The sequence below is a fragment of the Stenella coeruleoalba genome, assembly GCF_951394435.1.
Source record: "Stenella coeruleoalba genome assembly, chromosome: 15".
Classification (NCBI taxonomy): Eukaryota; Metazoa; Chordata; class Mammalia; order Artiodactyla; family Delphinidae; genus Stenella; species Stenella coeruleoalba.
In genome coordinates, this window is record NC_137161.1 from 23618501 (window position 1) to 23643926 (window position 25426).

The 25426-nt window shown below is 37.5% G+C and overlaps 1 protein-coding gene across 2 annotated transcripts in view; it reads left to right on the forward strand.

The window, feature by feature from the left end:
- The window catches only part of UQCC1 (ubiquinol-cytochrome c reductase complex assembly factor 1), a 91148-nt gene that overhangs the window by 12466 nt on the left and 53256 nt on the right, over nt 1-25426 (forward strand). For both annotated transcript variants that reach the window (XM_079946406.1, XM_079946405.1), the window contains exons 3-6: nt 7912-7995; nt 8916-9023; nt 14531-14603; nt 21100-21157. In XM_079946406.1, the coding sequence (XP_079802532.1) occupies nt 7912-7995; nt 8916-9023; nt 14531-14603; nt 21100-21157 (323 nt within the window). The remainder of the gene's footprint in view (nt 1-7911; nt 7996-8915; nt 9024-14530; nt 14604-21099; nt 21158-25426) is intronic.

Sequence of the window (25426 nt, forward strand, 5' to 3'; positions counted from 1 at the left end):
CATCATTACCTCCCCTAAATTGGGTGTTTTAAAAAAATTTAAACTAATTGGGTAGAAAATGTTACCTTGTTTTGCTTTGCATTTCTTTATCAGGGTTAAACATTTTTCTGTTTATCAGTTATATTCTGGTTTGTAAAAATTACATATTTACATCATTTCTCTGTTTATCTACTGGGAATTTATTTTCATTACCAATTTATGTAAATTCCTTTTATAGCCATTCACTTTCTTTTTCATATTTAATGCAATGAAAAATTATTTTTGATGTATATAATTATATATTATATAATTTAAATACATAAATAAAATATATTAAAATACTTAAAATATAGAGTAATTCCCTCCAGCTAGTGTATAAGCCTTGCCCTTCTGAGGACATGTCTTATTTTTACCTGTATTTCCTGGGCTTCTCACTAAGTCTGGCACAGAGAAGGCACTAAATGTATGTTGAATGAATGAAGAATATGCTTGTGCAAAAGAGGCATCTACTTTGGGTAGTCATGTAGCTGTTTCTTTTCAGAGTTGGGCTAGGTTCTATTTTTATTTTTATTTCTGTGCACTGGAAAATTTTAGTAGAATTTATCCTATAGTTCTAAATCATTTGTAAATAATGTGTGCAGAGATGGTGGAAGGAGGAACTCATTATATCAGTCTCTGAGTTGTGCCTCATTCTTTGAATCAATAAACATTTATTGGGTACCTAATATATACCAGATACTATATTAGGCTCTGGGATGGCATTATAGAGAAACATCCATGTAAATAACTTAAAATTGTTTATCTCATGCTGACAAGATTATAAATAAACTGGACATTTTGTCATATTGACGTTACCTCACTGGTACATCTTCCCATCTTTGAGTTCTCCTGGTTGGAAAACTCTGCTTCAGAATGACATCCTTAGGTACATATCTGACAGGGAGGCAGATTTGGCTTAGAATGAGGAAGAACTTTGTGTTAACTAGAATTGTGGTGTAATGGGATGTGTTGGCTGTATTTTAACAAAGTAAATTTACTTTTACTGGAAGTATTCAAGCAATGATTGGAAGGCTATGTTAGGGGCTTGACATAAAAGTATCCTCCATTGGATGAGTGGTAGTATCAGATGATCTCTAAGGTAATGTCCAATGCTATAATCCTATTATCATTTTCAAAAGGCTAGGGACATTGGACTCTAATCTGTCTTTTCTAAGTAACCTCTTGAAGTTCTGTCATACTTTGATGAGTCTACTTAAAAAGTTTTTTTTAGGGCTTCCCTGGTGGCTCAGTGGTTGAGAGTCCGCCTGCCGATGCAGGGGACACGCCTTCGTGCCCCGGTCTAGGAAGATCCCACGTGTGGCGGAGCGGCTGGGCCCGTGAGCCATGGCCGCTGAGCCTGCGCATCTGGAGCCTGTGCTCTGCAATGGGAGAGGCCACAACAGTGAGAGGCCCGCGTACCGCAAAAAAAAAAAAAAAAAGTTTTTTTAAATTTTTGAAATAATTTAAACTTCCAGAAAAGTTATAAAAATGGTAGTGTTCCCTTATACCCTTCATCTAGCTTCCTCTAATGTTAGCATCTTATAGCAATTATTGAAACCAGGAAGTGAACATTGATGTGATACTATTAACTAATCTATACACCTTATTCCAATTTTACTTTTTTTCCCCATTAATGTCCTTTTTTTGGTCTCTCAATTGGGGTTCATCTAATATTTTCTTAAAATTAGATTGAGGCTATGCGTTTTTGGCAAAAGTGATATTGTTTCCTTCTCAGTGGGTCACATCAGGGGATACATGATGCCAGTTATTACTGGTGATGTTAACTTTGATGACTTGGTTATTAAATTGGTGTCCGTCAGCTTCCTCTACTATAAAGTACTATTTTCCCCTTTGTAATTAGTAGGTGTCTTGTGAGAAGATACTTTGAGATTATGCAAATATCCTGTTTCTCATCATACTTTCTTTTTTTGAAGTTTTTAAAATAATTTTTATTGAAATATAGTTGATTTACAATGTTGTGGGTTTTTTTTGGGTTTTTTTGGCTGCATTGGGTCTTTGTGGTGCACGGGCTTCTCATTTTGGTGGCTTCTCTCATTGTGGCTCGCAGGCTCTAGAGCCTAGGCTCAGTAGTTGCGGCTCACAGGCTTAGTTGCTCCGCAGCATGTGGGATCTTCCCGGACCAGGGGTTGAACCCGTGTCCCCTGCATTGGCAGGCGGATTCTTAACCACTGTGCCACTAGGGAAGCCCCAGGAGGTGGAGTTTTGATAAAAACTTTTATTTCAACTATTTTGTTCCTTTTTTTGCATAAATATAAAAATGTTCCAAAATTTCCAAGATCTTAGAAGATAGTGACTGAAAGGATCAATCAGTGATGTTCATTTTAAAAGATTAAGAAAAGGCCCCAAAACTACAAAAGATGAAGCAGCCTAAGCTGAATAATTTATTACAACAACTTGTAAATGTTTGTGTAAAATGTCTTATAAGGGTTTATTGTTGGGTCTGTGGGCACCCAGGGGTGAGGGGTGGGAGCAGGATTTCTTTCTTTTTTAAGGCTGTATAATATTCCATTGTATCTATCTATCTATCTATCTATCTATATCTATATCTGTATATCTATGCCACAGTTTCTTTATCCATTCTTCTGTCAGTGGGCCTTTGGGTTACTGCCATATCTTGGCTATTGTGAATAATGCTGCAGTGAACATAAGTGTGCAAGCATCTCTCCAAGATCCTGCTTTGAATTTTTTTGGATATATACCCAGAAGTGGGATTGTGGTATCATGTGGTAATTCTATTTATGGTTCTTGACTGCGACAGTCATTACTATGGTGTTTGCTTGATGGTCATTTTTGAATTCCATCATTTCCTACTACATTTCTTGATTGGAATTCTACTGTAAGGAAGAGCTGTCACTTTCTCTCCATTTATTTATTTATTCGATTGTTTTGTTTGTATCAGTATGAGCTAATGGATATTTATTCTGTGAGTTATAATACATTATTCTCATTATTTTGTTATCAAATTGTTCCATGTTTGGCTGTTGAGAAGTCCTTCAAGTTCCTTTCTACGTGCCTTCATTTTTTGAACACTTCCTTGTTTCTTGGCACCACAAGATGTTTCAGGTTCATGTTGTATTTTCTTTGCTCTAGCCCTAGAGTTAACAGTTTACCCCCGGGAGCCCTGGTTCCTTTTATTGGAGAATGATATTTGGAATATTCAGAACTTAAGATCTGGGTGCTAAGTGTACATGAGCCAGTGTTGTTGAACTCTACGCAGGTTTTTGAAATCAGTTAGATATAGGGCAAAGAAGATAGCTCTGAATACATGTTTTACCCCTTAATGAACTTTACTTCTTTGAGCCTTAGTGTTCTTATTTCTAAAATGGGAAAAAATAGTATCAACTTTTCGAGGTTGTTGTGAGATAACATAAGTAAAACAGCAAGTGTACAGGTGCTGGGCATATGGGAGATCTTCAGTAACTTGTAACTGCTATTTTTGTTGCTATTTATGTTCATGCTACTTGGGTAAATGTTCTCCTCACCTTGTAAATTGAAACTTAAAAAAAAATTTTTTTTTTAATCCTAAAACTACCTTAAGCAAGTTGCACCCTCTCCCTGTGTCTTAGTTTCGTCATCTGTGAAAGGAAAAGGTTGGACTTAGAAGATCTCTGAGATTCCTTCCAGCTCAAGTGTTGTTACTCTAAGTTACTCCTTAGTTCTTCAGTTGCTTTTTCTCCAAGCTAAACAGCTTCAATTTATTTTAACCTTTCCACTAGGACCTTTTATTCATCTCTTTGATCATTCCTGTGGTTCTTTTCTGGACCTTCTCCAGATTGTCCTTCTATTTGGAAAAAAAAAAAAAACTCCACCTAGTTTTTATTGAGTGCCTACTCCATGCCCAGAATGGTGTTGAGCAATGGGACAGAAAATAAAAGAAGTATAAGATAGACTGTCTCCTGGTGGAGCTTATAGCTTTGCTGAAAGGACAAGATACATATAGTGTTGAAGAATTGCTTGAGTCCTGCCCTCCTTTTTCCTTTCCTTTCCTTTCTCTTTTCCTTTCCCTTTTTCTTTCTTTCTTTTTTCTTTCCCTTTCTTTCTTTCTTCCTTCCTTCCTTTCTTTTCTTTCTCTTTTTCTTTCTTTCTTTCTTTTCTTTTCTTTTCTTTCCTTCCTTCCTTCCTTCCTTCCTTCTCTCTCTCTCTCTTTCCCTCTCTCTTTCTCTCTCTCTCTCTCTCTCTCTCTTTCTGTCTCTCCCCCTCTCTCCCTCCCTCTATCAGGGAGGTCTTTTCATTTTTAGAACCTTTTAGGAAGCAAAAAATAAAAGCAAAATCTTAATATGTCTTTTTTCTTAAAAAAATATATTTATTTATTTATTTTCGGCTGTGTTGGGTCTTCATTGCTGCGCACGGGCTTTTCTCTAGTTGTGGCGAGCGGGGGCTACTCTTTGTTGCGGCACGCAGGCTTCTCATTGCAGTGGCTTCTCGTTGCGGAGCATGGGCTCTAGGAGCACAGGCTTCAGTAGTTATGGCATGTGGGCTCAGTGGTTGTGGCTTGTGGACTCTAGAGTGCAGGCTCACTAGTTGTGGCACATGGGCTTAGTTGCTCCGTGGCATTCAGGATCTTCCCGGACCAGGGCTTAAACCCATGTCACCTGCATTGGCAGGCGGATTCTTAACCACTGCACCACCAGGGAAGCCCAAGGGAACCTTCTTGTACTGTTGGTGGGAATGTAAATTGATACAGCGACTATGGAGAACAGTATGGAGGTTCCTTAAAAAACTAAAAATAGAACTACTGTATGACCCAGCAATCCCACTACTGGGCATATACCCAGAGAAAAGCATAATTCAAAAAGACACATGTACCCCAATGTTCATTGCAGCACTATTTACAATAGCCAAGATATGGAAGCAACCTAAATGTCCATCAACAGAGGAATGCATAAAGAAGATGTGGTATATATATACAACGGCATATTAGCCATAAAAAGGAACAAATTTGGGTCATTTGTAGAGACGTGGGTGAACCTAGAGACTGTCATACAGAGTGAAGTAAGAAAGAGAAAAGCAAACATCATATATTAACGCATATATGTGGAATCTAGAAAAATGGTGTAGATGATCTTATTTGCAAAACAAATAGAGACACAGACGTAGAGAACAAACGTATGGACACCAAGGGGGAAGGGGGGTGGGGTGAATTGGGAGATTGGGACTGACATATATACACTATTGATACTATGTATAAAATAGTTAACTAATGAGAACCTACTGTGTAGCTCAGGGAACTCTACTTAGTGCTCTGTGGTGACCTAAATGGGAAGGAAATCCCAAAATGAGGGGATATATGTACATGTATAGCTGATTCACTTTGCCATATAGTAGAAACTTGGTGTCCATACGTTTGTTCTCTACGTCTGTCTCTATTTCTGTTTTGCAGATAAGATCATCTATACCAGTTTTCTAGATTCCACATATATGCATTAATATATGATATTTGTTTTTCTCTTTATGACCTGCTTCACTCTATATGACATTTATTTATTGATGGATATTTAGATTGCTTCCAGTTGGGCTTTTATTGATAGTGCTTTTATGAACATTCTTGTACATGTTTTTTTGTGAATATATGTACACATTTCTGTTGGGATATACACTTAGGAATGAAATTGTTGAATCTTACAGAATGTATACATTCAGCTTCATAGATACTGCCAAATAATTTTCCAAAGTGACTGTACCATTTTACACTACCATCGGCAGAGTATGAGAGTTCTAGTTGCTCTGTATCCTTTCTAGCACTTTGTGTGTGTGTGTGTGTGTGTGTGTGTGTGTGTGTGTGTGTGTGTGTGTGTGTGTTGGTGGGTGGTCTTTAAACATTTTTAAATGTGATATTCGGTTCTCTTTCTTGTGTAGTGAGTTTTCTTTCTCTTCTCCACAACATTATGAGCTCTATAGGATAGTAATTGTTTTATCTTAAAAACTGGCACAAGGGCTGGCATATTGTGGGTATTTAATAAAGGTTTGATAAATGAAACATGTATGCATGGCATGTGTGTGGATAAGAACAAGAAGGATATAATAAGAAATAACCATACAGGTGGTTGGGTTTGTTCATTCAACAAATGTTTGAGGGTTTCCTGTGTATAATACACTGTACTTGATTCTGGTACTACACCTAGTTCCTACCTTCATGGATATTTTTGGTGGTGGTGATAGAAAATAAGAGTGTGTAATAAATATATAATTGTACATTGTAATGAGTACTATAAGTAAAGTGAACAGGGTACTGCTATGATAGAGAATAATGGGATGATAAGAAACTATTTTAGATAAAGTGGTCAGAAAAGGCCTCTTTGAAAAAGTGACATTTGAGTATTTTGGGGTATTTTTTCTCTTTCACAGAAAGTTACTTGATATCTTTTTGGTTTAAACAGAGGAAAAATTAATGTTTTTAAAGGTCAAGGGAATCTTTTCGGGGGGCAAGGGCAAGAATGGGTAATACAAAAAGTAAGGAGCTATAGGGGAAGAAAAAGATCATGACATACACCTTGCCCCAAAGCACAGCTTGTTGAAACTGCTGTTGTGTTCTTTGAGCCTGTTTAAGTGCTTCATGTTCTAGTGGACCATTACACTGATATATGTGATGTAATGGGAGGTGTTCTGTGTTTAGTCTCTGTGTTACAAAGCCTGCTTGATACCTGTGAATTAAAGCATAAGTGTTCTTGGGACTGACCAGAAGAATCCTGACTAATCTTTTAATATCCTTGTTTGGAAAGAAAAGTAAATAGTAACTCTCCACATTTAGAAATTCTATTTTTTTCCTTCATTAGGATTAAAGAAAAAATCATTTTCATTTCATGTGTCCCATCTCTTGGAATAAGCCAGAATTGAACCCTCCTGCTGCTCCTTTCCCACCCCTTTATATTGTAAAGGAAATAAAACATTACTGAGAGTTGGAAACTAGATTCTTAAACACTTCTGTAATTCTACCAGCATAGCAAAATAACTCTTTCATTTCTGTGTGTTCCTTTTTAGACTTGCCCCTATGCATTCATGTGTTTACCTATAATTTTATACATATTATAAGTGTTTTCATGTTGCTAAAAATAATAATCTCTAATGTAAACTGTGGACTTTAGGTGATAATGTGTCAGTGTAGGTTCATCCATTGTAACAAATGTACCACTCTGTTGGGGGATGTTGATAGTGGAGGATGTTGTGGCTGTGTGGGAGGGGGTATATGGGAGCAGTCTGTACTTTCTGCTCATTTTTGGTGTGAACCTAAAACTGCTTTTAAAAATAAAGCCTATTAAAAATCTGATTATCTGATTTCCCATTGGGTGACTGTACCTTAATTTAATTAACCACCTCCTTTCTTATTGGACTTATTCCCCAGTTTTCACTCTTGTGAACAATGCTACAATGAGGATCTCTTGCATATTGTTTTTTTCCTTAGGAATTTATTTTCAAAACTATGTTTACTCGTCTTGATTATAATAATACCAACCTGGTAGGATTGTGGTGAGGATTACATAAGGTAATATATGTAAGGCAAATACATAGTGCCTGGCATATAATTTTAACTAATGTCTATTATATTGCCAAAGTGCTTTCAAATGCAGTGTGAACATTGGAGGAAGACAGTTCTGATCTGAACGACAATGATGTTGATAATGATGGTGATGATGAAGACTTTTACTGTTTATTGAGTACCTATTTTGTGAAAGGTACTTTACGTTCTTTTACTTATTCAGATATTCAGCAGATGTTTATTGAGCATGTAGTAGGCAACATTAGGAATTGAGTTAAACAAGGCTAGAAAGATTCTGTATTTTTTACTTTGAAACAACTCTGATCACACTAACCCTCTAAGTGAATGCTCAGTGTTGCTTACCTCTGTTTTTTTTTTTTTTTTTTTAAATCCCCCAGTGGCCCCAGATGAGCCAGGCCCTAGCATGTGGTGGATCAGTAGTAGACATTCAGCTAAGTAGGAAGTATCATACCACAAATAAGGTGAGACTTACAAGTTCTTTCTATGTCTATAGCGTGCTTTCACACAAGCGTTCTTAGTTGAAATTCAGCAAGATTGTTAGCTGGATGAGGCAAGAAATTTTATCAGATGCAGAAGGTGAGGCTCAGGGAAGTAAAGTGACTTGCCCGAGGTCACAAGGATGGGAAGAGACAGACCAACTGAATATTGGAACCTAAGGTGTCTGATCCCGTGTCCTATATTTCTTCCATTGTACTCTCTTGCTTAGAAAACACTTTAGAGAAAAAGTGTCGTAGATTTTTTTATATGTTAAAAATAAAGTAATATTTAACTGATGGAGAATTTCTTATTGGATGTATAGCCTGCCTTCATTTAGAGAGGATTAGCATTAGAATAGGTTTTCCTTTGAATTTATTTGCAAACTACAAAACTATATCTCCTATAGTCATTAATAAAAAATAAAAGAGTTTAAAAACATTTATTCAGTGCATGCTTTGATTGATTATGACTTTGAATGACTTTTGACTGCTTTCAGACAGTATTTTTCTTTCCTTTTCCCATAATGTCAATAAACATAGAACATGTTTCTCAGAATTGTTCTTTGGGAGGTTGGGGTCAAGATTTCTTTTTTAAAGTACTCTTTTCCATAGAACTTTTATTCTGATACCCCAAATCTATCATTTCCTAGACATGGGTTCATAGACATATGGTCAGTGAGGTGCGTATGTCTGCTCTGGAATTTAGAGGACACCTATTAGGGTTCCAGATGTGTTTGTACTGAGTGATAAGGTACCCAGAAAAATGAGAATGAAAAATTCTAGGTTAAAAAAAAAAAAAATCTAAGCAATAAAAAATGCCCTTAGACCCTAGTGAGAAATAAAAGCATTCTTTTAAAAAAACTTTTTTGCAACTAATTTTGGTTTCCTTCTTTTTGAATAAATAGCTTTCTTCTACCAAGGATTCCCCACAGCCTGTTGAGGAGAAGGTTGGTGCCTTCACAAAGATAATAGAAGCCATGGGATTCACAGGACCTTTGAAATACAGTAAATGGGTAAAGTCTTTTAAGTTGTTTTCATTTTTCTTCTTGAGCTTTGTGCTTTCTGCTCTTCACAGAAGAATTTTTTAAAGCTTCTGCTTTGCTTTTTGTGAAATACTTATATTATTTTGAGAGCTTCAAAATATGTTGTTGTCCCCTTGCCCCCCGTTCCAGGTCAGGTCTATACAGCATGTGGGGCTGAAATAGTCCCTCTACTCCCTTAACCTGATTCCTTAGAAGTATCTCAGTAGCAGGCAATCCAATAACACTGGTCTTTCCAGGTCTTTGCTACATGTTATGCCATATAGATGAGTTCTCAGAAGTTAGATGGGCCAAATGTTTTGATGGGCACTGCTCTTAAGGAAACACTCTCTGTGATTCATAAGTGATTTTCCCTAGGTCATTGTAATGACTTCCTTTAAAATTTTCCTAATAAGCATTTTTAAAATTAATCAATTCTATGATTTATTGTAATTCATATTTTATTATGAGGGCTGTTTGCTAACTGTGTCATTCCTAATCAGGTCTTGGCCTAGCATGTTATCTGTTTTATGGTACTTGCTATAAATGAATGAATGTCCTCTCTACATCAGGTGCTACTGCCCCTGGACTTTTATAGCAATGCCTCTAACCAATTAAAATAATAAAACACAAGTCATTGGGTTTTTCTCAGCCCAGTTATCTCCTAGTACTACTGTTTCTCTCTACAGTTATGGCAAAAGTACCTTTTAATACTTTTCAAGGTTGCTAGAATGTTGGATAAGCCTAATCAGTCATAAGTTATATATTAAAGCAAACCAACAAAAAGCAGTAGGGAAGACTTTTCTAGAAAACATTATAACTTTGCCCAAAATGACTAAATTATTCCAGTTACACCATTTTAACAAGTTGGAGTTAAATTAGAATTTCAATTTTATTATGAACTTTACTTTTAGTTTCTTCTTACAATATCTGGCTCTCTTCCTAACAATTCTCACTGTAGCAAATATAGGCTCCTCTCTATAATCTCCGTTTTACATAAATTGAACAGTGATTCCACAAGCATTTTGTTTGTAAGGGGCTTTGAAAAGTATAGAAGATAGCACACACATAACTAGGTTATAATGATGTCCTTGAGACCCTAAGGTTATGAAGTGTCTTCTTAATCATTAATGAAATATTAGTTACGCTCATTAAAGTTATCTTTTTTTACATCATAATTCTTGACAAATGATAATCACTGGTATATTTGGTAATATTATTAACCAGGATCTTTTCCTTTATTAAAAAAATATTTGCGATAATACATTTGGATTGAAAAACTTAAAATGTGTGTTTTGTTTGAAAGTAAGAAATTAAAAGGTAAATGAGAGCAGAAAGAAAGAAAGAAAAGAGAAAAAGTTTACTGTTTTATTCATTTCTTGATGGTTGAGTTCCACTTGGTTGCTTCCATATGCTTTGTCTCGTCCGTATTTTTATGATTCCAGGGGCAAAGTTGGCTACCATTTGGAGGATTACTAACTCATCAGGAAAATTTCTTCACTGTTTAAGTTAGTCTCTGATTTTTCTTGGTTCCCTTGTGACCTCAACTAAGTCCCTAATATTTGCATTTAAAAACTCTTTTGTGATGTGGCAGTGTCTACTTCCTGTAACCTTCACTTTTTAAATTTGTAACATCAAAACATCAAAGTATGACATTCTAGTATATTTTGGGTGGGAAGATGTAGGTATAATTTTCCATATTGAAAGATTGAGAGCCCTTTTCAGCAAATGTTGACTCAGAAATCTGTGGCAGACACGTGTATTGGGTTGCACTGGCAAGAATCTTTGAATTTTGTGTTTTCTCATGTCTTTCATTAGGGAGTAAAATGTCTGCTTGTCTCTGCATCAGCAGTATCAGCCAGCTTTCCTCCATCTTTTTATGTAATGTTTTCATGTGTAGTTCCATTTTTCTTCTAGATCCATATTTAGGAATTTAAATGTGGCTTTCCCTTACCTATTTGATTATCCTGAAATAACCATTCTTTTTCATTATCTTTATGGAGCAATATCAGATAAGATAAGGATAACATTTAACAGATTGAGCCACATGTCATTGAATAGGCGGTTTTCAGATTAGCATTAAGCCAAAAAGTTATTCCTGTTCTGAAGGACACTGACAAACTGGAATGCATTCAGAAGTGGGCAGTGAGCCTTGTGAAGGCTTCAGAAACTGTTGAATGCAGAGTGGTTGAAGGAAATAGGGATACTTTGCCTGGAAAAGAGAAGACATAATGGTTCTTCTCAGGTGTTTGAGGGGCAAATTTAAAAAAAATGGAGACTTAATCTGAGGTATTCCAGTGTGCAGATAGTGTTTACTGAATGTTACATGAAGCAGATTTATGTTCAATATAACAAAACTTTAGCAAGAGTTGTCCTCCAGTGGGATAGGTAGCCTCACAAGGTCATTGGACTTGTTTGAACAGGGGCCCAGATAGTTGACCATGAATCAAGAATGCTGTAGAAGGAATTCCAGTACAGAATAGAAAGTTCAAATGACTTCAAAGCCCCTTCCAACTCTCACACAGTTGTTTTAGTGTAAGCCTTTTACTAGATTCGTTTTTTTATCTTGTGGGATGGTACAAAATGCATCAGTTAGTGGGAGAGCTGATTTTCATTTCCTAAACCTGTCTTAGGTGCTTGTGTTTTAGTCAAGTAGACTGATGAAGTCTTCCAAAGTTAGAATGAAGTCATCTGAGGACCAGAACAATTTGTATTGACTGGATGGAAATTTAGTCCACCTACTTCTTTAACTTATATTAATGCATGAATCTTGAAGAGGTTCTTTCCCTGAGTTGTTATTTCCAGTCCCTGTGTGATGGTCTTAAGGGACTTGCTTTAGAGATTTGTCCAGGAAAATGGCTCACCCAAGTATAAAGGTTTGGCCTCGCTGCAGGAAAAGTGAGGAACTCTAAAATGCTCCTGATTGCTGCAGTATGAGCACTGTATACATACACTGGCCAATCTGGTGAAGTCTTCATTATTTGTAATGAATGCTTGCTTCATGAACATGTTGTGGGGAAAAACCTCTTTCTCATGGAACGATTTGGGCCTTGGAGGCAAGTGTGCTTTTCCTTAGGCAGAGTGATTAATTATGAACCAGAATCAGAAGGAAACTGCCGAGTTAAAAAAAAAAATCAAGACACAGGCCATTAGGAATTTTACTTAAAATTATAAATGTATTGATAGTTGAACTAGGCCTTAAGTTCCATGAAAAGAGTTTTTAACTGCTTTGTTTACTGCTGTATTCCTAGTGTCCAAATCGGTTTTAGGCACTGAGTTCGGTGCTCAATAAATTATTTGTTGACTGGAACAAAAGCTTATAGATGTCCTAAACTCTCTGTTTCAAGGATAGGAATAGGCCTGTCAAGGCCAAAGCATTAGGATAACGATATCATTAGGATATCATTAGTTTGGTGATGGTACAAACCAGTGCTTCCCCAAATGTGTTCTATGTCACATACTTCCAAGAACCTCAGGTGTTAAAAAGTTAAACATGCTTCTTTTGTAGACTGCTGATACGGTGAATTACACTTATTGATTTGTGAATGTTGAATCAACTTGGCATTCCTGGGATAAATCCCAGTTGATCATGATATGATCTCCTTTTAAAATATTTATGTTAGTATTTTGTTAAGGAGTTTTGGATCTATGCTTATGAAGGCTATGGTTTTGTAGTTTTGTTTTCTTCTGATGACTGGTTTTGACACCAGGGTAATGTTGGCTCATAGAATGAGCTGGGAAGTGTTCTTTCCTCTTTTTTTTCTGGAAGAGTTTGTGTAGATTTGGTATCATTTCTTTAGATATTCAATAGAATTCTCTAGTGATGCCATCAAGCCTGGAGTTTTCTTTGGGGAAAGGTTTTTAGCCATAAATCCAATTTTTAAAATAGAGATAGGACTATTCATGTTATTTATTTATTCTAGTGAGCTTTGGTAGTTTGTATCTTTCAGTGAATTTGTCCATTTCATCTGAGTAGTCACATTTATTGGCCTAAAGTTGTTCAAAATATTCCCTTATTATCCTATTAATATCTTTAGGATATGTAGTGATGTTCCTCTCCTCTCTGATTCCTGATGTTGGTAATTTGTATCTTCTCTGTTTTTCCTTTTTTTCCCCCCTAGATCAGTTCTACTAAATTTTTGTCAATTTTATTGATATTTTCAGAGAACCAGCTCTGGCCTCTTTTGATTTTCTGTGTTATTTTTCTGTCTTCAATTTCACTGATTTCTGCTCTTATCTTTATATATCATTCTTTCTGCTTGCTTTTAGGTTTAATTTACTCTTTCTTTTTAGTGTCTCACCATTTGTTTAAATGTGGACTTCCAATGCTGATTTACTGCTCATATAAGTATATCTGATTTCCATTTGTTATATGTTCTGTTCTGTTTTCCCCCATATGAACTTTAGACTAAAATCATTGAAAACTTAACATTAGCAAATGAAAAAATCTTAATTGCAATCAAAGACATAATACTTTAATTTATTATAGGTATTTCTGCCCATCAGAAACTGAAATATAAATATTATATAGTATTGGATATAGTATATCCTTGGTGACTTTGAACCTTAATAACCAAACAGCTCTGCTAAAATTCTAGGTTGGTTTTTCTTCAGTTGCTATGCCATTCTCTTTGCATATACATATTTTTTAGTCTGTGTATATTTGAGTAATTTTCTCTGTCATTTTAAGGAAAAATAAGCTTCTACGAGCCTTTTGTTGATGGACTAATTTAATTGTATCCTGAAGGAAATATTTTGAAAGCCCTTAGAAATTCTTCTTCTTTTAGCACTGAGTTGGTCTTCAGACCTACAGTCAACCCTTACAAGAATTTATTTTTCATTTTTAGGTTTTTGTGAAGGCATAATGTACATATAGTAAAATATACAAATCTTAAGTATACAGCTCAGTGAATAAATTAAAACCACCACCCAGATCAAGATTCTAAAAGAATTCTTAGTGCTTTGGGGAATAGTAAAAGGTTGATCCTTTTACTATATTTTACATTCATTAGAAACTCTTATTTATAAACATAGTATTCTGTTAATCAGCAAACTATAAAACTAGGGAAAACATAAAAAAAAGTGACCCCCTCCCTTCAGGGAAAAAACAGACAGAATAGTTAATAGGGCTTCTGAGGAAAGATCAAAGGATGGAGGGTTTTGTTTGTTTGATTTTGGTAAGGAGAATGGGTAATTTTTTTAATATAAAGGGTTTCAGATTATAAAGAATTAATGTGGATGGTTCTGAATGGTGGTTTAGAGGCTGAAACGTGGTGAAATGGGTTTGAATTAAAGGAGAGAGTTCGTCTAAATATTGGAAAAACCTTTTTGACATTTTGATGCCAAAATCGTAAAATTGTGTGAAGTCTGTGAATGGCTAGAGACAGGTTTGGACCCATCCTTCTAGTTGAAAAGCATATAAGATTCTGTGACCTACATCTAATGGCAGTAGAACATTCACTTGGTCATGTCTTGAGTTTGGTTTTATTTTCTTTGTCTAGAAGATTAAGATTGCGGCCCTGCGCATGTATACTAGCTGTGTGGAGAAAACTGACTTCGAGGAATTCTTTCGAAGTAAGTTACTATTTTTTTTTTTTTGTAAGTTACTATTTTTGATAGTTGTGAAAAGGAAAATAAATCTACTTTTCATTTTTATGCTTGTGTCTTGGTAGGATCGGGTTTCTTTTTAAGTTACCAGTAAAACAGTTTTTCCTGAACAAAATGTATAATAAAAGCTGCTTATTTTTCTCTTTTAATAGAATAAACAAAGGCCAAAAGAACCCTATAAATAAGACGTTTTAACAAGTTTGAAAAAAGACCTAAAAATTTGTCCAGTACTTTGACATCATCATTCCCCCTTGTCCACACATGCATCTTTTTACATAAGAGTGTACTCAGAGTAAACACATCCTGTTTTACGTTCTGGGTGTTTTACTCAGTATTTTTGACATGAGCTTCTGCCCAATCATTCCTCTTTTATTTCTAGTTTATAATTGTTTTAGTTAACCCTGGAATATGCCTCATGATTTTTCTTCTTTCTGTAGAAGGACTGTTGAGTCAAAAGGCACATATAATTTTATTTTTATCCCATTGATAAATTGCTTTCCAAAAGTGTTTTACTGGTTTATATCATCATCACTAGCAGTTGATTATATCAATACAGTATTCATTTTGTTAATGTAAACTGTTGTAGTTATAAACATGTCATTTAAAGCAGATACTTATAAAGTCATTGGGAAAGGTTAAGCTGTTTCCAGTTCCACAGATTTTGGAAGGAAATGCGTTCTGTTCACATCTGTGGTAACAGTCATTATCCTCAAAGCAACAAACACTTAACTAAATATACTTGATATTTTTCATGGACAGCCAATAATTATATATAATTATGTTAACAACAATGAAGAAAGAGATGAAGTTTTGATTATTTAATAACTATTTTGTTTTTTTAAATTAAATGCAAGTTTTGTCATTTTTACTATTTCAGCAGATTGGTACAATATTTCATTGGAAACTTAAAATACTGTGCTGAGTTGTAATCCTAATTTAGTATCCACCTTCCATTTCTTATTTACTCATAGTCAGGAAAGAAAACTTTCCTCCTTTTTTAATCTCTAACAATTTCTTACTTTAGGAGAAATTAGTGTGAAAGGAGAAAATAATCTTTCTCTACCTGATGAAGAGACTATTAATATTAGAAGCTGGATTTTTCTCAAGTGGTTTCTTGAATCCATGTACTCAAGTATTTTTCATCAGATCTTTTTAAAACCTCATCCTACACATCTATTTAATATTAAATAACTCATAAACTTTTTATAATTATTTTGAAAGGATGTTTACTAGCTATCTTTGTTTAGCTAATCCTCATTATTGAAGATTCTTGAATAATGAGACTATTATTACATATTTAAATTAATATATCATGCTTCAATTTATAATCTGTTGTAAACTACTTATAAAAATAAAAGTTTATTAAAATTATTAACTATTATATTTTAATAATTCACACTTACATGGTATGCTTTTACTTTTGTCTCATTTAGGAATTACAAAACATGTGAGACCGGAAGGGCTTGTATTCTTATTTTCATTTTTCTTTTGTTTTCATAAACAATTGAAACTTATAAAAAGGCTAAGTGATTTGCCCAAGGTTGCTTAGTCAAGCCTTGATCCTGTGTCATCTGGCTTAAAATCCAGGAATTTTTCTACTATAACATATTGCCTGTGAATGAAAATAACTGCAAAATAGAAATTGTAATCCATTTTAATATTTTTGTATTTTATAATTTTTTGTATTTTACAGTTTTTTTTTTTACTTTTTAAAATTTTTATTTATTATTATTTTTGGCTGCGTTGGGTCTTCGTTGCTGCACACGGGCTTTCTCTAGCTGCGGCGAGTGGGGGCTACTCTTCGTTGCGGCACGCAGGCTTCTCATTGTGGTGGCTTCTCTTGTTGTGGAGCACGGGCTCTAGGCGCGCGGGCTTCAGTAGTTGTGGCACGCAGGCTCAGTAGTTGTGGCACGCGAGCTCTAGAGCGCAGGCTCAGTAGTTACGGTGCACGGGCTTAGTTGCTCCGTGGCGTGTGGGATCTTCCTGGACCAGGGCTCGAACCTGTGTCCCCTGCATTGGCAGGCAGATTCTTAACCACTGCGCCACCAGGGAAGCCCTATTTTATAGTTTTTAAATGAGACCTACCTCTGTGAGATGTTCTGTTAGTATTGTGAGCTGATGTTTATGTATATTAGAGTGTGTACATCTCAGTGAGCTTTGTCCTAGTCTTGCCCTTTGAAGTAGTTATCTGATGTCACATTTTTCAGTGACACCACTCTTACTTCAGGTTTTCTAAGACTCACTTTGAGAATTACCTTTTAGACCTATATCATGTTCCTTTGTATTATGCTCCATTGTGGTCCATCTTTGTCATTTGTGGTTAGATTACATTTCAGAATCAAACCAAAGTGGTTCCAAACTGTGGCCAGTGAATAAAAAAGGGAGCAAGTGTGAAAAGTACCATTTAGAGGCAGATAAAGAATATCTATAAAATAATGAGACTGACTTTCTTGCACCTTGGATTCAAAAGAGTAGGCCAGACAGGTTTGGGGTAAAAGAAGAGAATGTGTATAGATATATTGCTTTCTAAGATTACATCTTTAAAGTGGCTATTACTCCCTTGGATTTTTTGGTCTTTTGGGGCTTGACTTTTAGAGTCCTGAGAATTCAGTAGCTTTTTAAAAGGAGAGAGAGTCCCAGGTAGCTGGTCAGTGTCATTCTCACTCTTCCAACAAAAGTGAGACCAGTTATATTTCATGAAGATTGAGTTCCTTTACTCAGTAAACAATATGCCTATCAGCCTCTTGGACAGGCCCTCACAAAATGCCAAAGTTACAGATACTCTGTCATCTCAGAGCCAAAGTGTTCAGACGTCTTGATCCAGAGACCTAGATATTGGGGATTCTGACTGGTGAGATAGCTTAAGAGCCAACTCTTGTTTCCAGGATGTTCTGATGATGTCATTGTGGCATAAATGAGTGTACCCTCTGTGAGCACACAGTGTTTGCTAACTGGTCTTTTGGAGATCATTTCTGTTATAAAGAGCACTTAGGGGCAGAGGCGTCCAGCCAATCAGTAAAGCTTGTGTTTAATACCACACTGTTGTCTGCAGACTGCTTTGTTTTTAGCCCTTAAGAGTTCATACTTTGGAGAGGAACTCCTTAGTGAATAAATTTTGAGTTAATAAAATTGAGGTTCTACCTTTCTTTCTGCTACTAATACTCAGCTATCAAATATATCAATTTTGTGTAAGTATATGATAAATATATTTTTTAAAACTTGAAGAAAAAAAAGATTGAGGTTCATCATTTTATTGATGCAGTCTTAAATAGTGAGTTTTTTCAAAGATAATTTAAACCCTAGTGTTTAAACAATTCACTAAAAATCAATAGTGAATATTTATTGAGTTCCTATTAAATACTAACTACTTTGTTAAATGTTCTACAGGCCTTATCTCATTTAATCCTCACAAGAATCCTGTAAGGTAGGTTCTCTTGTTTTCCCATTTTTACAGAGAAGAAAACTGAGGCACTGAGAGGTAAAGTAACTTTACCCAGAGTCATATACCAAGTAAGAGGTAGAGTTAAGGTTTTTTGTTTGTTTGTTTGTTTTTGCGGTACACAGGCCTCTCACTGTTGTGGCCTCTCCTGTTGCGGAGCACAGGCTCCGGATGCGCAGGCTCAGCGGCCATGGCTCACGGGCCCAGCCGCTCCGCGGCATGTGGGATTTTCCCAGACCGGGGCACGAACCCGTGTCCCCTGCATCAGCAGGCGGATTCCCAACCACTGCGCCACCAGGGAAGCCCTAGAGTTAAGGTTTTGAATCAGGATATCTGACCCTGGTGTCTGCGTTAAACAAACAACTATGTTAATACTGCTGCCCCATAATAGTAATGAATTATTTAATTTTATCCAACTTGATGTTGAGGAGGAAAGTACCTAGCCTCAGAAAATAGTGCACTGAGTGTGTACTGGAGCAAGAGTGTGATCATGGCAAGACCCTATAGCAGGTTTTAACTTTGAAGTGTTTAAAGACATTTCATGAAGCTAAAGAGTTTGCTGTGTTGTTGAGCTGCTCACAGTCAAACTTTCAGCGGTCTTGTTTTTTAGGGCTTTACCCCGTGGGTTTCTGTTCTGACCCCAGTGGGTACAGGGAGTCAATCATATGCCAGCTCTTTTCCCATCCTCAGCCCTGAGCTGACCCCCAGAGGGAAAATTGTGACCCAAGTCCAGTTGCTGGCCTGTCTGTCTGTCTATGCTTTCCAGCCGAAGAACTGATTCCCTCTTTGAGAAAATTGGAAAGGCTCCTGGAGGCTGCTGGGAAGCTTTGATGTAGAGGTAGCAACTGAACAGATTGTCCTTTAGAAGCAGCCAAATTTCATTTTCCAGATTGAAAGACAGACTTCCAAGAAAACTTTTCTTTTTAATGTTTTGTTCTAGCATCCAAAAAAGACCCAACTTTAGATCCGGGCTTGAGAGTTTCTCATGGCTATTCTTGTTCTAGGTGGAGGGTGGTTGGCCCACTCTCAGATGGCATGTGTCTTAATAGCTGAATGGCTAGCCAGGCTAGCCTTCACCTCCCTCCTGCTGGGCTCCAAGAGGAAGTCCACTTGACAGCTGCTGGGCACCTCCCAGTAAGCTCACCAGCGTATTTTGGTGTCAGTTTGTGACAGACCTGGACTGAAATCCCAGCCCAGCCACTAGCTTGTTAATATTGTGGCTGCCTGCAAGTTACTTAGACTTTTCGAGCCCTGTTTCTTTATCTCTAGAATGAGGCTTATAATGCCTTCCTTCAGGGTTAAAGTGAGGATTAAGTGAGATAATATATTGACATGACTAACGGTGGACCTGACAGGAAGTATGGACCCTTAGTGAATGTTAGTTTCTGATACTAGTATTAGAGAGGCAGTTAGCGATTAAGCCAACAGTGTATGGAATCAAGCAGATCTGAATTTGATTCCAGATGTCTCATTTCATAGCTGTGTGACCTTGGGCAATTGTCATGATCTCTCTAAAAGTCAGTTTTCTCACCTGTCAAATGCGGATAATATCAATACCCACCTCTTAGGAATGTTAGGAGGAGTCATTGAACTAATGCTTGTAAGGTACCTATTATTTCTGACACATAGTAAGCACACAGTGAATTACAGCTCTTTATTATTATTGGCGTTGTTAGTGTACCTCACAGGGGTCCTGCTCTGTGTTTTCTATCTTAGTGGCCCCTATTTGTTATCATTTAGTACATTGTATACTTCGTTTGCTGAAAGGCAGAAGATACTACTTCCTTCTTGAGTCATTACTCCAAAGGACAGATTCTACTCTAAGGGCCCAAGTTTCCCACTGATTCTCTTATTTATTGATATAAATTGATTTGTTTTTATTTATTTTTGGCTGCGTTGGGTTTTCATTGCTGCACGCGGGCTTTTTCTAGTTGTGGCGAGCGGGGGCTACTCTTCATTGTGGTGCGCGGGCTTCTCATTGTGGTGGCTTCTCTTGTTGTGGAGCACGGGCTCTAGGCTCGCAGGCTTCAGTAGTTGCGGCACGCAGGCTCAGTAGTTGTGGCTCGCGGGCTCTAGAGTGCAGGCTCAGTAGTTGTGGTGCACGGGCTTAGTTGCTCCGTGGCATGTGGGATCTTCCCGGACCAGGGCTCGAACCCATGTCCCCTGCATTGGCAGGCGGGTTCCTAACCACTGCACCACCAGGGAGGCCCTCTCTTTTTTCTTTATCCTCTTGCTCCAGCTTTTCTCCCTGCCGTGTAATAAGGAGGGCATATTCTGTGGGGGACCCCTCATCCAGCCAGAGGCATTTCTTAGAGATCTGAGAATTGAGACGCTTGGATGTCTAAGCCCTGAGCTGATTTTTGGTTTCTTAAACCAAGGAGAAACCCTACCAGGTTTGTCATTCCTGGGGGTGATGAACAACCTTTCATTAGATATTATCTGCTTTCTTATTCAACTGTAGCTCCCTAGAGTCCTGCTTCTTTCTTCTGATCATTTATTTTGATTGAATCATTTAGCATACCCACTGGGTCACCTTAGAGAAAGAAAACAGGAAAGGGAGATGGACAAGAAGAACTTAGATTTCTCAGCAGGGCTCAAGTGAAAAAAAGCCTCTAGTTAAGTGGGGTAGGTAAGGTGGTGTCTGCCTAGCTTTCCAGAAGAATTGGAGACCAGGAGGGGAAAATAACATTGAATCAGAGTTGGAAGGAATTATAAAGATTGTTCAGGCCACATTATACAAAGTGAGAAAACTGAGGCTCAGAGAAGAGAAGTGACTTTCCCAAGTCCACACAGCAAGGTGGTAACAGGGCTGTAACTAGAAGCCTGTTTGTCTGACTGCATTCAGTGCTTTATCAACCCATGGGCTTGCCTTGTGGTTCCATTGGCCTCCTCTATGATAGCATAATCAGAGAGCACTGTGATTACCATATATTTTAGTTGAACAAATTCCTACCGATATTTCAAATATAGTCCATATGCCTCTTCTAAACCTTCACATATTTATACTTTATTGTTATTTTCTAGGGTGTCAGATGCCTGATACATTCAATTCATGGTTCCTTATAACTCTACTTCATGTCTGGTAAGTGAGCAATTTAAGTGAAGTCACCAAATGTATTTTTTTTTTTTTTAAAACACTGCTGACTTGTTAAGGTATAGCCTTCAGCAGGGCTGATTATATGAAATCGCAGTTGTTCAGGCATTAAAAGCTGTTCCTTTCATTTTAATAACTGGTGTCTTGTAGCACATTTTTTTATTAAAGGTCAAAGCATAGTCCCAGAAAGAAACTAATATTTGTAGGATTTTCTCAAAGAACACCTAACCCAGTGAACAATGCTATCAGTATCTGTAAGAGACCCTATGAGCTTGGGTGGAAAGTTCTTTCCCTTCGCTGTTTTAGGAAAGTTCACATTTACGTAAAAGTGGTTTGAATTGTGAGCATCCGTGGTCATTTTCATTGCTGGTCATCAGAAACCTATAACAAATTATAGCACTGACATTTACGCCTGTACCTCTAAAATGTGCATACAGGTTAGATTCATGCCAGTTTTGTTGCATGTAAAAATATTTAACACCTTAAACAGTATATTTTTTCTTCAGCTGCAAATTAAGTAGCCAAAAAAATCAATTTTTCATCTAATGTTACACAGTATTAAAGGTCAGAAGGATATAGGAGAGACGTTGAAGTGGGGGCTGGGGACTATTTATTGAACTGCCAGATCTTGGGAAAGTAAATTCTGGAGAACTAAGTTTACTACTTTGACCGTAGTATCTGAGGAACGTGGGGAATGGTTGCCCTGTCAAAAGGACCCTTGTTTGAGACTGCCTTCAGCTGAGATTTGCATCACAGGACTGACTACTATATAAAGACTTTTTGGTTTTGATCACCTCTGAAATATTTCTTCTGAACTCACATAGTCAGTGAGATTGGCTAAGGGGCCTAAGGTGGCAGTTCATGTTGTTTTTTCCTAAGCCGGTAGTTTGTTGAGTGTACACTGTGTCCTGGGCAGTTAGTAAGCTATGTCAGGAGGCTCACAGTCTAGTGAGGGAGATAAGACATATATAATAGTCAGTTATAAATTGGACTGGCTAAGTTCTATAATAAATCTGAGTAAGTAGTGCCTGTAGGATCACAGAGGAAGCTGCAACTATCAAAACCCTTGAAATGTGCCATGTCTTTTAGTCAGGCAGCTAAGAAGGCCAACCACCTTCTGTCTGAATGGTGAAGGTTAGGAAAAGGTTCAGGGAGGGCAGCTGGATGTACTGAGAGGAAAACTACTTTTTCAAGAGGAGAGGATTGCAGAGGTGGCCCTGTGGAATTACTCACTGGAAAGGTGGGAGGGATGAGAGGAGGCTAGGCTGTTCCCAGAGGAGCTCAAAGATAATATTCAGAGTCAGAATGAAAGACTCTTTATTGCCCAATAGCCAGAGGTATCAGAGTGTTAGAGGGAGTGGATGGCAAAATAAAAAATATAATCCTTGTGACCACATCCCAACGTCAATACCTGACTACTAGCAGCTGGGAGAACCTTGAAACTACTTGTAGTTCTTTCCAGTTAGCCACCATTTCCAAATGTGCCTGCTGAGCCTTCCTTGCTGAGGTTGGTTTAATTTCTCAGAGGAGTGGGGAGTACCACCACCAGTTAAGTAGGGGGAGGGAGGCCTGTCTATGCTTGGTGTCCCCTCCATCCTTCCTCCTTGGTTCTCATGATCTGCGGGCTTCATGGGATGAATCAGCAAACTCTTATTGTGTTAAGGACTGGGGGGCACTGGAGAGTAGGACATGACATGGTGTGCACCTTCAAGAAAATTAGTCGAGTGGAAAACAGGCACAGTACAATTGCCTGTAATGGATGACAATGAAAAAAGTGCTGTGCCCAAGGCATAAGCAGATACTATGGAAGGATAAGGAGGTGTGACTAAATCCAAATTTGGTGGATGAGGGAGTATGTATTGGATAAAGAGTTGCTCTGTGGTAGAGGTGACATTTGAGATGTACCATGAAGGGTGAGTAGAATTTCTGTCAGAGAAAAGGGCATTTGAGTTGAGGGAATTATTAGGAGCAAAACATAGAACATGTACAAGAACATGGAGTATTTGAGGGCAGCCAAGTTGTCTGAAGCACTCAGGGCTGGTTTGTGGAGAAATGTAGTGGAAAGGGTCACCAGGAAGTTACTTTAGTGTCCAATTGTGCTATGATCCTCCAAGAAGAATTGGGGAAACTCTCTTCCAGGGGATAGGATTCTTAGAGGGAATAAGGGATCCACCCCGAGTCTGCAGAAAAGCTATGCTCTTCTAAGTCCTGTTTTCTTAGCCCGAAGCTCCAGGAGGGTAACTGAGGGATCACCAAATCCAGTATTACAGGGCTCAGTGGACTTGCTAGCGATGTGCAGGGTTGAAATACCTCCTGTGGGTGGTAGTGTGAGGGAGAGGTGGGGAGGCTTAGAAAGCAGTCATAAAAATAGAATCCGCCCCCCCCAACCGTGAAAAAAAAAAAAAAAACCCCACAAAACTAGAATACCCTGGCAGTAGACTTTACAGAAAGCTTGCTTAGGTTCCCAAGGGTGATGACTCCCTGTTGGCTCTCAGAATAGAGACAGGATTTCTCATATCCTGTTAGTTCCCTGGAAGAGGTGTTGATGTTTCCCTTATCCTGTCTGCTTTCTCTGGTTCCCAAATTTTTATGTGTGTTGGGATTTAGGACTGGGACCCCTCCAGTTCCTAGAAGGCCCTTATCAGTTGTGTATTCTTGTGAGCTTGCAGCTTCGGTGACTATGTGTCCTTTGTCTTTGCTGAACAAGATTAGTATTCACCATGGCTACTGAAAAAATGCTGAGAGAGGTTGCTGTGAGGGGTTTCCAGCATTCCCATGTGGACTTGATAAAAGCCAGCCTCCTCCTTTGTTCCCTGTCTGGGACAGTGGCATTGTGATCCATTCAGGTACCCACACCAGAAACCTGTGAAGCCTCCTTGACTTTTCCCTCACTCCCTTCATCTGGTCAGGCACCAGTTTCACCATCTGAAACTTTTTGACCATGACCCATAGTAACAAATGCATTTTACCTTGCAATCCAGAACACACACATGCATCTGACACAAAAGTTTTATAAAACTTATCCTTACAATGTCAGATGATCTCTGATATTTTCTACTCCATTTGAATTCATTTAAAACAGAAATTCAAGATGTCACCCAATAAATTGATTTCACTGGGTTACAAGTAACAGTACCTGAAAACTGGTGTTTGGCCTCCAACTTCCCTCTTCCTGTGCCATTGGTCTTCTCAATACAAATTGGATTAGTATACACACACACACACTCTCTCTCCTTAATATTCTCCATTGTTCTCAGGATAAAGTATGTTTCCTAGCATGGCATTCATATCCCACCAAATATGCCACCTTTACCACTCTCGTCTGGTGCCGTTCTAGGTACCACTACCACCATCACTCCCTCCCCTGCAAGAAAAAGTTAAACTATGTAATAGCAATTTCAGGTCTTCTGCACAAAGCTTTCTTCTGCCTAGAAAGTCCTTCTCCTTCCTCTCCACCTGACAAACACCTATTTTTTGTTCAATATCCAACTCAGATATCTCTGCTTTGAAGCCTTCCCTTCCCTCTGAAGGCAGAGTTAGTTCCTCTTCTGAGTTCCTTTAATATTTTGAATACCTCTCTTATAGCACTCATCACATAACATTTTTATATTTTATCGTATATGTATCAGTCTTCCTTGTGGATGGTGAATTTATTGAGGCCAAGAATTATATTTATTTTCCTTTTGGAGAGATATGAAAATGAGGTATTTCTTCAGCTCAATAAATGTTGATTAAATAATTTATGGCTTCAGATCTGACTTGGCTCCTATGGCAATTGGAAGGTTCGGGGCCACTGCCTGTTAGTGGCAAAAGCTCTGCACCTACTTAAGTTTCCCTGGGGGGTGAGGTATATGTAGGTAGAATTTATGTTGGTGTTCTAAGTATTAATAGATTTGCAGAGACCCCCATTTTAAAATTTGTCATGGAACACTAGTACGTTATAGATACAGAAATTAATTTTAGAAAATGGAATAGAACAAATAAAATTAGAATATGCCTATGATGGAGGTAGAGTGGAGAGGAAAATGCAGTTTGTATTTTTTTAATTTATTTTAAAGTCAGGTATATCATAAATATAATAACTACTGGGCCCCTTACAGTACTATTTTAAAAATTATTTACTTATATTATCTCACACATTCTTATAACTGCTTTATTCCTGTTTACATGAGAGATCAAAGACTGAGAGCCATCAGAGAGCTTGGCCGCAGAGCTAGTTAGTGCATGGTAGAGAGGAAATTCCAGTATGGGTCTGGC